At 42.4% G+C, this 15,547-nt stretch overlaps 1 protein-coding gene across 1 annotated transcript; it reads right to left on the bottom strand.

Moving 5' to 3' along the window:
- Positions 1-2,862: 2,862 nt before the first annotated feature.
- LOC121324796 (serine/arginine-rich splicing factor 5-like) lies at positions 2,863-11,446 on the bottom strand. Its single transcript, XM_041266978.1, has 8 exons — positions 11,347-11,446; positions 9,108-9,247; positions 8,717-8,787; positions 7,503-7,607; positions 7,285-7,354; positions 3,998-4,071; positions 3,727-3,834; positions 2,863-3,475 (listed from the first exon to the last, which is right to left on the bottom strand). The coding sequence occupies exons 2-8, from the start codon at positions 9,231-9,233 to the stop codon at positions 3,163-3,165; spliced, it is 867 nt and encodes a 288-aa protein (XP_041122912.1). The 5' UTR covers positions 9,234-9,247; positions 11,347-11,446; the 3' UTR covers positions 2,863-3,162.
- Between the last annotated feature and the right edge of the window lie 4,101 nt (positions 11,447-15,547).

Below are 15,547 nucleotides of genomic sequence, written 5' to 3' on the forward strand. Positions count from 1 at the left end.
GTTCACATGTGTGACTCAAAACAGGCCTAAAATGTGACTTACTTATTTTCTTTTTAATGGAACGATAGCCTGCCCTCAGAAGATACCGGGATATACAGTAATCCTTGATTTGTAGCAGCTGTTTCTTATTAATAGATATTTTTCAATGTAGTACAGTAGCAATTTTATGGTATATATTAAAAAACAAACGACAACTTCATTAAGGGAAGCGCCCTAATCTAAATACAGCCGCCGTCACATATCAAATTCACTTTGCTCAACAACATGCACGATGATAAACTAGTGCTCTAAATAGTCAATAGAAGAACATTAACAATAATAATCCCAACAGGCATTGAGATATTACAGTGAGGGTCTCAGCCTCACATGATCCATCAACGATCTTAATATTTGTGGATGAGAACAGTATTTTTTGTGGCTGTGTAAAAGCAAGCAGCTAAAGAAATGATCTCATTTCAAAGACGCACACATCTGTAGCTGTGCATATGGTTGCGTGCAAAATAACAAGTCACCAGCATTATTGACCATTATTGAGATCCACAATCCTGCAGTTTTTATATTTATCGCTTAGTTACTAAATAACAGGAAGAAAAGGTACTTATTAAGCATAATTATGAATGTGCTGTAGCTCCTATATTATGTGAAAGAAACAACCTGAACGTTAACCAGCTAGATTTTGTTTTAATATTTTTATGATTTAAGTTGTACGACGTAGAAGTAATTACCATTCAATATTAATCCACTACCATCTTGCCTAGCACAGCATTTAGTTTTTTATTTACCTTTCCCACGTGTGGGCGTATCTACTGAGTGTTCATACAGGGCCGGCCCTGGTGCCGGATGGCAGGCCCCAAGCCACATCGAAACGACAGCCTATCTGGGCTGGCTCTGGGCTGCAGTTTCTTTTTTGGAGCGTTCATATGTGAGAAAAGACGACTCAAGTGTAAACGGGGTCTCTGACTAGGCCTTTTCAGAACCATGATTTCATTCTTCTTTAACCATTCTGAAGTAGATTTTGACATGTGCTTCGGACTGTTGTCATGTTGGGCCGTCCGTCCACCTCCATGCTTGACAGTAGGTATGGTGTTCTTTTCTCACCAGACTTTCTCCAAACCTAACAACTATCATCATGACCAAATTGCTCGATTTTTGTTTCATCACCATAAAACCTTTGACCATAACTCATATCCATCATTCAAATGCTGTTTTCAAAAATTTAAGCATTGAGACAATACTATCATAGCACTAAAGAGTATGAATCCAAGCATCTAAAGGACTGCCCACTCCCAGAAGTAAAGGAGGAAGAGGACCACCAGCCAGCCCAGTGCTGCGCATCCCCCCTATAAGAGGCCACATGAAGGAACACAAACATGTGATTCACTGGAAAAGCAACCATTGGATACCAAGTAGTTTGAGTTTTTGTAAAATACCATGGTTTAATTCTGTGCATCCAAAGTTAAGAATTAAACCTGTTTGTTATTCTGTCCTAAGCAGTTTGTCAGTCCGAGACTGTTGTGACAAACTATATATTTAGGGCTTCTGTTTTTCAGTTTTTATTTTCATTTTCGGTGCTATTTTTAGCAATTTGAGTTACATATAATTCGTTTTTTGGTGGTCTTTTGCTTTTTATATGCTGGATTTAATTATTTTTGGTTTCTTTCCAAAATGCTTGGGTATTTTTTTGTCATATGTATTGTAGTAACTCGACAGTACTAGCACACCTAAGTTGTACCTTCTTTCCTTTGCTATCTTTCACAACACAATCCTTATGGTCACAGGCACATTCTTTTGGGGTTTTTGTGTATACACAGGGATGGCAATAAGACTCATATTGCATAGCAGTTTGGCCCAGGTTTTAACACAAGTCCAATTAGCCCCAGTGTATAGGAAATTAGCTCAGCTGTGTCTTGCTAAACTCACAGTAAAACTATAAATGGATCAGACTGCATGCAATCAAAACCTAATTTCCATCCCTGTATATGCATTTTTTTACATTTTGCAATTATGTTTTAAATCCTCTGTATCAACTGTAATACATCTTTAAATCCCACAAACAAGTCCCCATTTGTAACTAATCTTGTTTTAAATCTAGGAAGTAGAGTCTCCAATAGAAATTTGCTGCCACTCAGTAGTTGGGTGAATTTAAAGTAGATCAGAAAGAATCAATGACAGTCAGGAAGGAGCAACATTGCCCAGCTGCACTGGCAAAGTTTTTTTTTTTTTTTTTTTTTTTTTTTTTTAATTTACTTTTTGTAGTAGGTTGTACTACTATTTTATTTTTTATTATAGGAAAGGGGTGGTGAACATGACAAAAACCATTTCCAGTTTTTCCAGTGGCTATACACAGATTTAATTATTTTTGTATCAGGCGGGTGTTTTATCGTTTAAATCCAAAAACCAGAAGCCCTACACACACACACACACACACTATATATATATATATATATATATATATATATATATATATATATAACGGGAAAAAATTGTTAATCAGATTATTCTGCCTTATATATTGCAACTGTGATATTGCAATATCAATAGAGCAAAAATTGTAAAGGAGTTCTTGAGCTGAAACCTCCAGACAGAAGGTGTACGGTTTTATTTATTTGAAGGAAAAAAAAAAAAAAAAAAAAACGGGGGGGGGGGGGGGGTTGACAACAACTGGGGGCTAGTAGAACAAAAACATAGCCTGGAAAAAAAAAAAGTGGTAGTATGTTAAAACATCAACAACTTACTTAAAGGGGGTGTAAAATAATAAGTCACAGAAAACCAGTTCAACTGCCATAGCAAACATCCATGTATGAAATTAAAATTACAAGACAATGAAAAACTATGAAGGTGTGGAAATTTTATTTAAAAACAAAAGAAAAACACACCTCTTTAGGAAACATTGGCTATTGCAATCCCATACATGCTGCAGAGTGTGGGTGTTGGAGATCCAAACATTATGGATGGATAACTATAGTTTTCAAATGAAAATATTTAATAAAAACAAAAAGTTATGCACAGTTTGAGTAAAAACAGCATCTACTGTGGCTTTCTATTATGCAACCAACAATAAATCACACCAGCTGCTTTAACAGCTGGGACTGCAATTCTAACCAGACACGAGACTTGTAGCCACATCTACAGATACAGCAGGTGCAGGCAGGGAGACGGCTCTCAGTGCTGGCTCTCAGCCGAGGGGGACCTGGATCTGGACTGCCTCTTCTGCACTGGAGGGGATCGGGAGTGGGATCGAGACTTGGAGCGAGAGCGAGAGTGGGATCGAGACTTGGAGCGAGAGGGGGAGCGGGAGGGGGAGCGCGGGGCAGCCCGAGGAAGGGGTTTCCTCTCTGGGCTGTGGCTGACCGAGCGGGACCTGGTACGACTGCGATTCCTGCTTCGGCTCCTGCTCAGGGATTTGGAACGGCTCCTGGATCGGGAACGACTGCGAGACCTGGTGTAGCTCCTGGAGCGGGAGCGGCTTCTGCTCCTAAAACAAACACATTTACATTAGATTCACACATTTTGAAAAGCGTATTTAAGTTTAGTTATAAATAAACAAGTTTCAACTTGCTTGAAACACCGCCTGCTGCATCCATAAAGGAAAAAGCTGGAAGTGTGCAACTAAAAGGCATAATACTTTGAGCAAAACTAGTAGGAGGGGAAGATTGAGTAACAGTAAACCAAGTATAGTACCCAAGTATGCACCCTACCCTTTTCACAAAACATGTATATACTTACTTCCTCTTGCGATCCTCAGTCAGTCTGAGTTTGCGTCCGTTAAGTTCAGTCCCATCTAGTTTATCAATTGCGTTCTTCATATCGCGGCGTGAAGCAAATTCCACCACTCTGGAAAACAAACAGAAACACACATATATTAGACAGGGATTACAGGGAGACCTACAGGCTTTACTGGCAATAAAATCTTTGTTAATGACTGCAAGGTAGTCTACTTCACCAGTAATTGTTGCAGCACTAGCAGTTCTGATATGTGGTTTGTACAGGAACTTACCCTTCATTCTTGCTGGATGTGTGTGCATCCACAAATGTGACTTCACCAACTTTTCTCATCAAATCCTTCAGATCCTGCGTTGTAAATAAGAAAACAAGATGTTACAAAAAAACAAATCAGCAAGAGAAATCTCATTTTATGGTTACAATTTTACAATGTACATTAGAACTCAAACACATTATAACAAGACAATGCATACCAAAGATTTGTGTCTGCATTATAAAGAATAAAAAAAGTGCAGTCCAGCAAACACCAGCTTCACCTGCTTGAGAGATTTAGGGATAAAACTTCAACCTCCTCCACAGCCTACATTAATGGACACCAACAGCAGAGTCACGGATCAGCCACTCAGACTGAATGCCCAGTTGTTGTGCATTATCTGGAAACCGTATCTTTGGGTGAGCCAGGACCCCACCCTAACAAGTTGAGGTTAGATCCAAACCCATAGCTGTCTGATGAATATTTTGAGTGAGGTAAATCCTTTCGAGTTCTGAGCTGCATCTGTGTATCCAGTCACTACCTTCAGAAGACTACAGCACATTGCTTTGGCAGCATTCCAGGCATCTTTATTTATTTATTTATTTATTTTAAGAGATTCCTCTTTTAGAGATTGGGGTGAATTATCCATGTAGGATTATTGGCAGTCCATGACATTTAAAATCGCCGGATTACACAAGTAGCCGACTTAACCCTTCCGTTACGGTGCCGCTAGAAATCGTTCACATATGATTGATGATGTAATCGTGATGTCAAACACCCATTTGTAGTCTTTTTAAACAACCATTGATTGCTTACTAAATGAATGACCTCTCCAAAGGCTCCAACAACCAATCAGGTTTGGTATTATATACTTTCAAAACAAACGTTACACAGAAAAAGCTATTTTTTTTCTTTTTTTATCTGGAGATTCAGCAATCACAAGTACAAGCTTAAGCTTACCAGAAATTATACTAAATCATCCGAAACGTTTATAAAACCAAAAATAAACTAAATAAACTGTAGTGAAATAATCACAGGATAAACTTGAGATGACTCTCTAATCAAAATGCATTTCACTAAAGCCCAGGCCAATAGAGATACATTTTATTATTAAGTGCAGCACTTCAGTATCTTAGATTTCGGTTTTGATTACTGTATATATCATGATTTTAAAAGCACAGTATTACCGGAGAGCATACTGAACTGCTTTACATAACCTAGAATGCTTACCAACTCAAAAGAAACATTCTTTACAGAATATGCTGACGAGTTGACAGATTAATCTGATGGCGAACTTCTCACAATAGGCACCCGTCAAACAATTTGGTGTACAATTAAAACCAGACATGTATTTGTATATTCTTTCTGATCCTTGTTCCTGAGAGTTGTGGCTACGACTTTTACAGTTCTTAGGTAGGAGATCACTAAATTACACTTACCCAGACATTTCTAAAGAAAAAGTACATTTTAAAACTTATTTTTTACATTCAAACAAGGTAATCATAGGGTATAAATCAGAGTGAAAATGTTACTCTATTATTAATGTTCGGATTCTCAGCAGTTTAGAAAAATATACTACTGTATGCTTTTGGTGGATATTCGTCCTGATACACAAGCCGAAAGTCCTGTTATGTCAGTCAGACCTCAAACAAGTTGAATGTTCACCGGAGCGGAAGGGTTAAGTGTGGAAGGAAACTGTTAAACCCCTAAAGAGGTCTCCAAAGGGATGCAAAGCAGGCATGTGGTCTCATTGGGATGCCCCTGCTCAAGGGTACAATATACCAGACTACAGGTGGCAATATCATTAGGTTAGGACACTGTGGAATAGCATCATGTGGCTTCCGAGATTAAAGGTGTCAGTACTGCAGCGATTGAGAAAAAAATGATCCAGCAAAAGGTGCCAACACAACGTACTCCATCTTCTGTTGTCCCCCATTCTCAAGTTTGGCAACTGCGCTCTTCATGTAGCTGAACAGCAAATCATCATGGGAACCAGCTGCTTGAGCGGATTACTAACAGTACAATCTGGCTCCACAGTGCAACTTCTACTTCCAAACTGTTAGGTGCTGGCTTTTGGTTATGGCTTAAGAAACAAGTAAAAGGTGAGGGATAAAGGAAATAGCTTAAAAGGGCACAGTTCAAGCATGGATGCCTGAAATCCTGATAAAACACTGCAGCTAAATACCCGTCTTCCATCCTCCTAAATTCAAGTGTATTCAACTTGCATCTACTGAGAGAAAGCCCTCCTCCCACCCCAATCACATTAGCTAGTGCGATACTTACCATTCAGAACCCAGGGCGGACCTTAAGCAAAGAGCCACTTGTCCAAATAGCAATGGGACCAAGCCTTGTATAGCCTTTGAGAAAGGGATGTGGCTTTGGGTTTCGGAATCCAACTTCCACAAGAAAGGAACCACCAGAGTAAGGAGGCTCCAACCGTTAACACCCCCTTCCGCCAGCAACAGAAAAAAAAACCAAACGGGGAAGAAAAAAAAACTGCAGCCAGGGAAGCCAGACCACAGACCCTCCAGATTGCAGCTATGGACCTCCTAAGGCTGACCTGCGCTAGACCACTTTCACCCGCTAGGGGGCCCCAGCCAAGATATAGACCACGGCAACTGTGTGTAGGGAGAGGCACCAAATGGACACTATTCAGGACAACAGCAGCAGAGGTTGCTACATTACATAAGGGAGGAAAGGAGGGAGGGAGGGGAGGAGGGACGGAGGGAGGTGCAACGCCGCTCAGGAGAGACCAGATAAGAGCAGGTTTAAAATAAGGTTTAAGACACACTTGGTTAGAAGCTTAGAAATAAAATGGTTTGTTTACAAGACTGGTAAGATTTACAAAACTACCTAACAAAAAAGCTGTAGTTAAAAAAAATAAAAATTAAAAATTTAATAAGTACTGCATAGTATACTGAAACTTCACATCATTTTTAACCAACATCCCAGTTATAAAACTTTGAGTTAAGGGGAGGGGTAGAGAGTACAAACTGACAAGAGGATTTAATTGTTAGACAAAGATCTGATCAATCTGAAGAAGTTTGGGTAATGAATCCAGGAGAGAGCACCAACAAGGAGCACTGCATGGAGCACCCTTTCATGGCTTGGCTAGGTGAGGGTGTGCCTACGTATTGCTAGTTCCAACAAGGTTTACAAAATTTAATTTGTTTTATTTGTCATGTAGATGTTCTCTTTTGAAATCTGTGTTTTATCAATGGGATGGCGGTTTTATGCCAAAAAAACTAAATCAGAAACAGGACAAGTTCAGCTGGAAAATTAAATTAAACTTAGATCAGTGCTCTAACCTGCCAACTTATCCGGGACGAGAGGTTCTCAACAATGATTCTGTGCTCTGTGCGCACAGGAGGACCATACCTGCAAGACAAAGTATACACTTAAGGCTGCTACAAAAGCACAAAATGGCTTAACAGAAACATGTGTATTTGTCAAAGTGCATTTCAATGGTTAAGAAAAAGGCTTGTCTTTATGCACTTTTTACCAGGTCTGAAGTGTAGTATCTTACATTGAGCCACGAGTCCGACGATAGCTGCTAAACCTTGGAGAGAACCTTCCACTACCACCTCCACCTCCTCTCCCTCTGGGAGAGCGGGCATGCTCAATTGTGACCCTGTGTAGAAACCAAACTGTTAGTTTCATCCTCCTCAATATATCACAACCAACACATTGACGGGATTAGTACAGTACACCCTCGCTATAACGCCCTTCATCATAACGAACCTTCGGCTATAACAAACCTGGCCCCTGGACAACAAATAATGAGAGATAATAAACACACACTGTCAACATTGTGGTCTGTACGCACAGGATGCCACCTCCACAGTGAAGTCAACTCTTATCTTAATAAAAAGCATGCACTGTGTAACTATGCCTCCAAAATGAAAAATCATTTTGTTGCATTTTGTTGGAAACTATAGAGATTGTTTGAAAAAAAAAAAAGGAGTAACGCAGACATATCTCTGGCGTGAATATAGGTTGTCAAAAAGCACTCTTTTTGCCTTGTTCAGCAAATATAAAATATCCCCCTAGCACTGGAATCAAAGCCAGTTTAACTGATCCACTCAGGAAGGCCCCATTTGGTTATTTTGGGGGCCTAGACAGTCAACCAAAACATTCCAATTTATGGTTGTACAATCATACTTAGTAAGAATAAGGAACATCATAAGAACAAATTCTCAATCTCCAGTATTAAATAAATATGACACCATTATAACAGAGCAGCAAAAAATGAATTGGACATTTAAATTTTTATTCCAGTCTATATAAACCAGAATCGGACCCTGTGATATCCCAAATACATTTTCAGAAAAATTAAAAATACCGGCAGTATCAGATTGCGATTCTAAAAAAACTAGACAATCCACTGACTAGTGAAGCGCTGATATGCTATATATATATATATATATATCATATATATATATATATATATATATATATATATATTATATATATAGTATATATACTAATATGACATACGACTATATATGAATGTAATGTGAAGATACTAGCGTCCCTGGGTAATGGGCGGGAAATAAAATCTCGAAATTACAAAAATTATGTCAAAGTCTTGCAATGATATTCAAAACTTTGTAACAAGGTTCCTTGTTGAGTGGGTGGTTTCGGTGGGAGGGGTGGATGTGTTTTGTTCTATTTGTCTTGTAACAATTAAAAAAAAAAAAAAAAAAAAACACACTTTAGCCTTACAAATCTATGTATTACCTTTCATTGCACAGTTCTTTCCCATTCAGTTCATAGACTGCATCATCAGCATCTCTGTGGTCATCAAACTCCTGTATAACAAGCAGTCAGGCATCACTAACAATGGAAATTTAGTGGAAAAAAGTTGCTGGGCATGTGGTGTACATAGGTTTGCAACATAGCTATAGATATCTTTGAGGCATTTGAACATGGAAAAATCAGCAGCAAACACATCAAGACCCAATCTTCAGGAAACAACATCTGAAACCTGCTAAAAGACTTAATCAAATAATGTTAAACATGTATGCTACAATGGGTAGTGTCCCATTACATTTAACATGTTTTCTCTGGTGTATGATGTGTCTATGCACTTCTAAAGTTCAACAGCAATGCACAGACTAAAGACACTTACCACAAAGCCAAAGCCGTTTTTTAGATTGATCTCCCGAATGTGCCCGAATCCTCTGAAAAACTTCTCTACGTCCCTCTCTCTGGCGTGGGGGCTCAGCCGACCGATGAACACTCGACACCCGCTCATTTTCAAACGCTTCACTGTGGAAAACACAACCAGGAATATAGAAATCAATTTACTTCTGAGAGCTTCCTTGTCTAAATTTCATTTTAAAAAGCTGCCTTGGCGTAATGTAGTACACAAACATCGCAATTTTCAAACAGGAAATAAATGTAAAATTGCGTTTGTGGTAACATGCACACAAAAAACTCTTTTAATCAATTTTAGCTAATGAAGGTAGCATCGCCCCAACATCGGGAAGTGCTGCGTTAAGCCAAGTTTGGACTTACCAACGTCAGTACAGGGGTAGTGGTCCTCAATGAAAGCAACTTACAGCTCCACGTAGAAATATAGTACACTACCACTACTGGCACTATTAAAGCCTAACTAGACAACAGCACGACGACCACTAACTACAGATCATGAACAAGGATGCCTTTCTTATCCAGCCAACACTTCCTAAAGGTTTCAACATCCCTCCCCTCGATTCCTTCTCCCATCAGGTAAGGTACAAACAGAAAATGCTGCCACATTTTTGCTCATTAAGCTTTAATAGGTAATTGTAATAACAGCAAAGTGAGAAACCCAGAAATTATGAATTTATTTATGAAATATAGATGAAAATAAGACTACGTATTACCTTTCAGTTCAGGTCAGAATTGGATGTAGTGGCGCTAAAGGGTGCAAAAAAACTTAAAACTCAACCCACACACTTAAACACAAAATTCTACCAAATTTCTCATCCTTGACCTCTTGTAGGGAAAAAAGGCAGAAAACAAAAATTATAGTTATTTACAAAAATATAGTAAAACAAAATACACTGGCAACTTCAGTCCATGCCATATCATATGCGACTCACACCTAACCCCTAAACTTACCTGTCATTATCAAACTAACTCTCTATTTCAACACCGTTTCTTTTGTACCCTCTGGTCTTGGGGGAAACAGCAGGGGGCAAAAGGTTAGGAAACAAAACGTAGAGTTCTACAGGTTTTCCTTTAAACGCTTGAATCTTTCTAAGATCTTTGCGTAGTCAGCCTTTCCTGCTTTTATTCTGGAAAGTGTTCTTAACGGTAAATTCAGCAAAGTTAAGTTTGTTTGATCGACTCCACCTAGAACAGGGCTTCTCAAACTCGGTCCTGGGGACCCCCTGTGGCTGCTGGTTTTCATTCCAACCGAGCTGTCAATTACTTAACTAGACCCTTAATTGAACTGATAATTTGCTTAATTAGACCTTTTTACTTGTTTTCAGTTCTTAAACAGTTACAGTTCAAGTTATAGCTAACTTGAAATATGCAACTGTTCAAGAGCTGAAAAGAAATAAAAATGTCTAATTAAGCAAATTATTTGTACAATTAAGGGTCTAGTTAAGTAACTGACAGCTCGGTTGGAATGAAAACCAGCAGCCACAGGGGGTCCTGCTCTAGAGGCTACTACATCCGGCGCTCACGGCCCTGTGCAGTAACGTTTTAACCTATTTTTCATAAACACATTCATAATTTCTGTATTTTCTTCACTTTAGTTGTGTTAAAATGGCCTATTAAAACTTAACGAGCACACATTTGGCAGAATGTTCTCTTTTTGAGTGTGTGCGTTAGGTGTACCCTAACCCAACCAATATCAAATATTTACATTTACCAAGAAATATTACCAGACACAATGAACTCTTTATCTATATCCTGCAAACCCACTGGCAGCAGTTTTTTGGGGGGTGTCCTATTACCAGAAGGAGAAATGAAATGCTTGTCTGTGTATTTTAGAGAACGTGAATGGGTGGTTATAATGAAGCTGCTGCTGGCTGCCACGGAATCAGATTATTATTTTTTTGGTCAGTGTGTTTTCTTCGAATTGGTATGAACAGTTATTTTACATTGTGAGGGACCTTGTGCCATCACATAATTTTGCTCTATCACACATGTGTCTATAAATCTCAAGACTGCGTGAAAACAAACAATTCGTCAGACTGCGAGCCACGCATATTTTTCACATTCAAAGTAAAATAAGCAAAACAATGTATTTCCCCGTCCCCTTGAATACTCATATCATTTTAAATAGTTTGCATATATATTACACACTCCCAACCTATCCGAATATTTTGAGTAACAGGCCTCGATTTTAAAGGCTTCTCCTCAACATTTACCTGCTTCCCTTCGGAGATCTGCTGGAAAATGGCGGCGGAGTCAGAAAGGCAACCGGAAAATGATCGCGAGCGCAGAGCGGAAGAGTCGACCCCTACCGGCGTGGAGGTGACATTGATATGGAACGTCACCTTACTGGAAAACGCGCCTTATTTAGAACACGTTTCAGACATTTAGTTAACTTTCTAATTTGATTTTGGTTGCGTTGTTACCCAGGGCTGCTGCTGTTGCTTCTCCCATTTCCCTATGCTTTTTTTTTTAGAAATGTGGCGATACATTTATCTTTCTACATTTGTTTTCCATTCCCTTCTACCTTTAAAATATAATTTACTGTTGTTACTTCAGTTTCTATTCCCCTTAATCTTCTGTTTAATATGTTTCTTTCCTGTATATATTTAAAGTGATCATGTGGCCCCGTGTTCAGCAGGACAGTTTGGGACACTTTTCAACTCACAGCCCAATTCATTCTGGTATGTTTTACCTGTCTCAGGTACCATACTTTCCTTTAATGGCAGAGTTACGCTATAAAAGAGCGCTGCGCCGCCAATATTGCGTGTGTGGTTCCAGAGAGCAGCAGACTCTGCCTGCGCAGAACGCTACACTGGTGTCAGTGGGATCGGGAATGGATCACCCGAGCATCAAGCCGGAGTGGCTAGGAGATGGATCAACTGTCCTGGTATCTCCACGAAGAAGGACAGCTCAGGAGCTGTACTGGGAGGCAGGGGTCGCCAGCGGCAGAGCGCACGGGGCCCGGCTGGGTCCTGCACAGTGCAGTGCCGGGTACCCGTAGCAAAGAGAGGTGAGTCCAGACCCGCACACAAGAACTTCAGTCACCGACGGCAGAGTGCATGGGGCGGCCTAGGGCCCCACACCTAAGGGGTCCCCACGCGCGTCACAAATTGTTTGACGTCTTCAGAGTGGAAACAGTCTTGCGAGTATTATGTGAACCACTCGCAAGTACGAGACTGGCCATTGTAAAAGGAAAATAAAAAATACCGTACAAAGAAGTTCAAGTCAAGCGGCAATAAGGAGCTCTGCAGCTGTATCTAGACAAATAAGAATATGATCCGGGAAGCAAATGAATCCGACTCAGACTCTAAACAATAATCATCTCCAAAGTATTGATTTCTGCTTACCAATGTAACGTTTACCACAGTTGCACTTTCTGACTGACAAAGTTAACACATTTCCTCATGTGAAAAAAATGCAACATCTAAGGATTAGCTGTCTGATTGGCTAACCAATAGCCTGTCCCTCTGTAGGCGAGAGCAGCATCGTCTTTTAAAGTTTTACTGGAAGATTTTCTTAGAGTAGCTACTATTAATCGATAGTGAAACCGAGATTGTGTGTATTAAAGTAAGACAGACCACCACACCAACTCTCTGAATAGGTAACTGTAACAAATTAAATGTTTGGAAGTCCACTAGTAAATGCAGCGTGGTATAAAATATTCTTGAATATTCAGTAAAAAAAGCCATGATGTTTTGTTGTGCATGTTAGTTTAATTTACACAGCAAAAATGAACGAGCCCTCAAAACAGCAGCTGAATGTATTCAAATGTGAAATGTTACACGTGGATTTGTTAAGTAGATCAGTTAAATATAATTTTTAATTTATATAAAAAGGGTAACGTTTGCAAACGGTTTCTATTTCACTTAAGTGACAGCACACATGCAGTATGGCTTCCCTACTTGATTACTGAAGGTGAGCAGTAGCCTACTGTTTTATTGATATAATGTGTGGGGGGATTTTTTTTGGGGTGGGGGGTCACCGCCTAGGGCCCCGTCTAGGGGACTAAGGCCAGCCCTGCCGGCTGGGTCCCACAGAGCGCCGTGCCGGAGGCTTGCAATCAAACAAGAATGCCGGCCGATCGACCGAATGACGAAGGCAGCACTGCGGGCTACAAAACTGCCCAGCTTTGATGACACCACAAGCTGGGAGGCCTTCCACGCGCAGCTAACCGTGCTGGGGAAGCTGTGCAAGTGGAGTGGAGAGGAGAAGGCACAACAGCTGACGGCAGAGCTGAGACGGGAGGCCCAGATGGTGCCGCTGAACCTGGCCGAGGCAGAGATGGGCAACTACTACACCCTGGTGGCCACCCAGCAACGCCGGTTCGGCAACACAGGGGAACCAGAGCTGCTGTGGGCCAGGTTCCAAAGGCGTGCACGGACAGCAGGGGAGTCCCTGGCCTGATTAGCCACAGACCTGGAGAGGGAAACCCGGCGGGCGTACGCAGACGTTGCCGCCTGAGATCAAGAGGAGCAAGCCCGGTTCCAGTTCATTTAAGCCATGGGACCAGGTGAGCTCAGCAAATACCTAAACCTTGCTAAACCCTGATCGCTACAGACTGCCCTGCAACTCGCTCAAGAATGAGAGGACATGACCTGGAAAGAGAGACGGGCCGAACAAGAGGAAGGCGACACAACCCAGAGAATTGCCTCATTGGCGGAGGCCCTGCAGGAAATCATGACTGTTCAACATGTACGATCACATCCACAGCTACTGCCCTCGGCAAGCGCCGGGGCCAAGACCTGACCGGTCACCGGCGGGAAATGGAAGAGGGCCGAAGTAGAAGGGGAAGCTTCAGCCCTTGTCTCCAACCCCAAACAAACCACCAGCATACCAGTCATCGTGGAGAGAACCAGTATCTCCATTTGAACTTCAGGGTGGAGGATGTGCCCTGCACCGCGCTGATAGACAACGGATTCACCGTCACCCTGGTCAGACCCGCCAGGCTAAAGTGGCAACCACGGCAGTGCAACTGCGGACGGTGACGGGACAACTTTCCCCAATGTGAGAGAGAGGGACGCTGCAGCTGCATCTGGGGGAGACCGCCTTCGACCTGGGTCGCCGACATTCAGGACCAGTGCATCCTGGGGCTGGATTTCCTTCAACAGGCGAGATGGTGGCTGGACCCGGCAAAGGGGACAGTGACTTTCAGAGCAGGCCCGCCATTCCTTCTAGAGGACCCAGCCACCCCACTCAGCGCAACAGGCTTTGCGGGAACCTTGGTACATGCCAGCTCTTTCAAGGGCTCCTGGAAAAGGGGTCGGCCAGGGTTGAAACACTAGTGGAAAGCCAGAGCAATGGCCGCTGCCACCACAACCAACGGCGAGTGCCAAGAGCAAAGCATCGACCGAGCTCCTGCAACAGACGTGGGCAGAGTGAGAGAGTGGCATCAACCCTCGGATCCCAGCAAGTGTCAGCTCTTTTGAGAGCTCCTGCAAAAGATGCAAAAAGAGCAAGAGAGCGGTGACAGACCCCAGCATGCATCATCCTTTCAAGGGCTCCTGCAACAGACATGGGCAGAGCGAGAGAGTGGTGAGCGCCAGTCAGCGTCAGTTCTTTTGAAAGCTCCTGCGAACGGCGTGCACCTAGTAGATTGAAGTCCTTCCTGGTCACCAGGAAGGACTTCAACCTACTCCCCCGCATCGACGAGTCACTGGGTCTTCCTGGTTTAGCTCCCTAGACCTATGGAGCGGCTATTGGCAAGTGGAGCTCGCCCCTGATGCCAAACCAAAGACTGCATTCTCCACCGGACAGGGTCTCTGGCAGTTCAACGTAATGCCTTTCGGACTGTGCAATGCCCCGACCACGTTCAAACGGCTGATGGAGAGAGTACTGGACGGCGTCCCCAGGCAGACATTTGTGGTGTACCTGGATGACCTGCTGGTACACGGACCGACCTTCTCAGAGGCCATGCTCCACCTGCGACAAGTAATGCAGAGGATCCAGGCTGCCGGGCTGCGATTGCACCCAGACAAATGCCACCTGTTCCGACGCAAGACCACCTTCCTCGGCCACCAGGTCAGCGAAGAGGGCATCGCTACTGGCCCGGGGGAAACCTCTGTCATACAGCAGTGGCCCATCCCAGCCAACAAAAGGCAAGTCGGCAGCTTCCTGGGCCTGGCGTCCTACTACAGGAAGTTTGTACAAAGATTCACTACCATCGCCAGCCCCCCTTCACCGCTTCCTGGAGAAGCAACGGAACTTTCAGTGGAAATGCTCTAACCAGTGCTCCGTCCGCAACAGTTCCCTTCATCCTGGATACAGATGTCAGCAACAAAGGTATCGGCGCGGTGCTGTCTCAAGACGGTCCTGAAGATTGAGAGAGTGGTGACCTATTTTAGTCATGCCCTCAGTAAAGCAGAGTGCAATTACTGTGTGACCAGGAGGGAGCTCTTGGCGGTAGTAAAAGCCATC

Source organism: Polyodon spathula, chromosome 12 (assembly GCF_017654505.1).
Source record: "Polyodon spathula isolate WHYD16114869_AA chromosome 12, ASM1765450v1, whole genome shotgun sequence".
Classification (NCBI taxonomy): Eukaryota; Metazoa; Chordata; class Actinopteri; order Acipenseriformes; family Polyodontidae; genus Polyodon; species Polyodon spathula.

What these genes read in the sequence shown, in the direction of transcription:
- LOC121324796 (XM_041266978.1), bottom strand. Translation starts at nt 9,233, where the DNA reads ATGAGCGGGTGTCGAGTGTTCATCGGTCGGCTGAGCCCCCACGCCAGA. An exon ending in AAAGAACTGTGCAATGAAAG is followed by an intron (nt 7,608 to 8,716) that starts GTAATACATAGA and finishes GTTTCTACACAG; the next exon opens with GGTCACAATTGAGCATGCCC. An exon ending in CGTCCCGGATAAGTTGGCAG is followed by an intron (nt 4,072 to 7,284) that starts GTTAGAGCACTG and finishes TTTACAACGCAG; the next exon opens with GATCTGAAGGATTTGATGAG.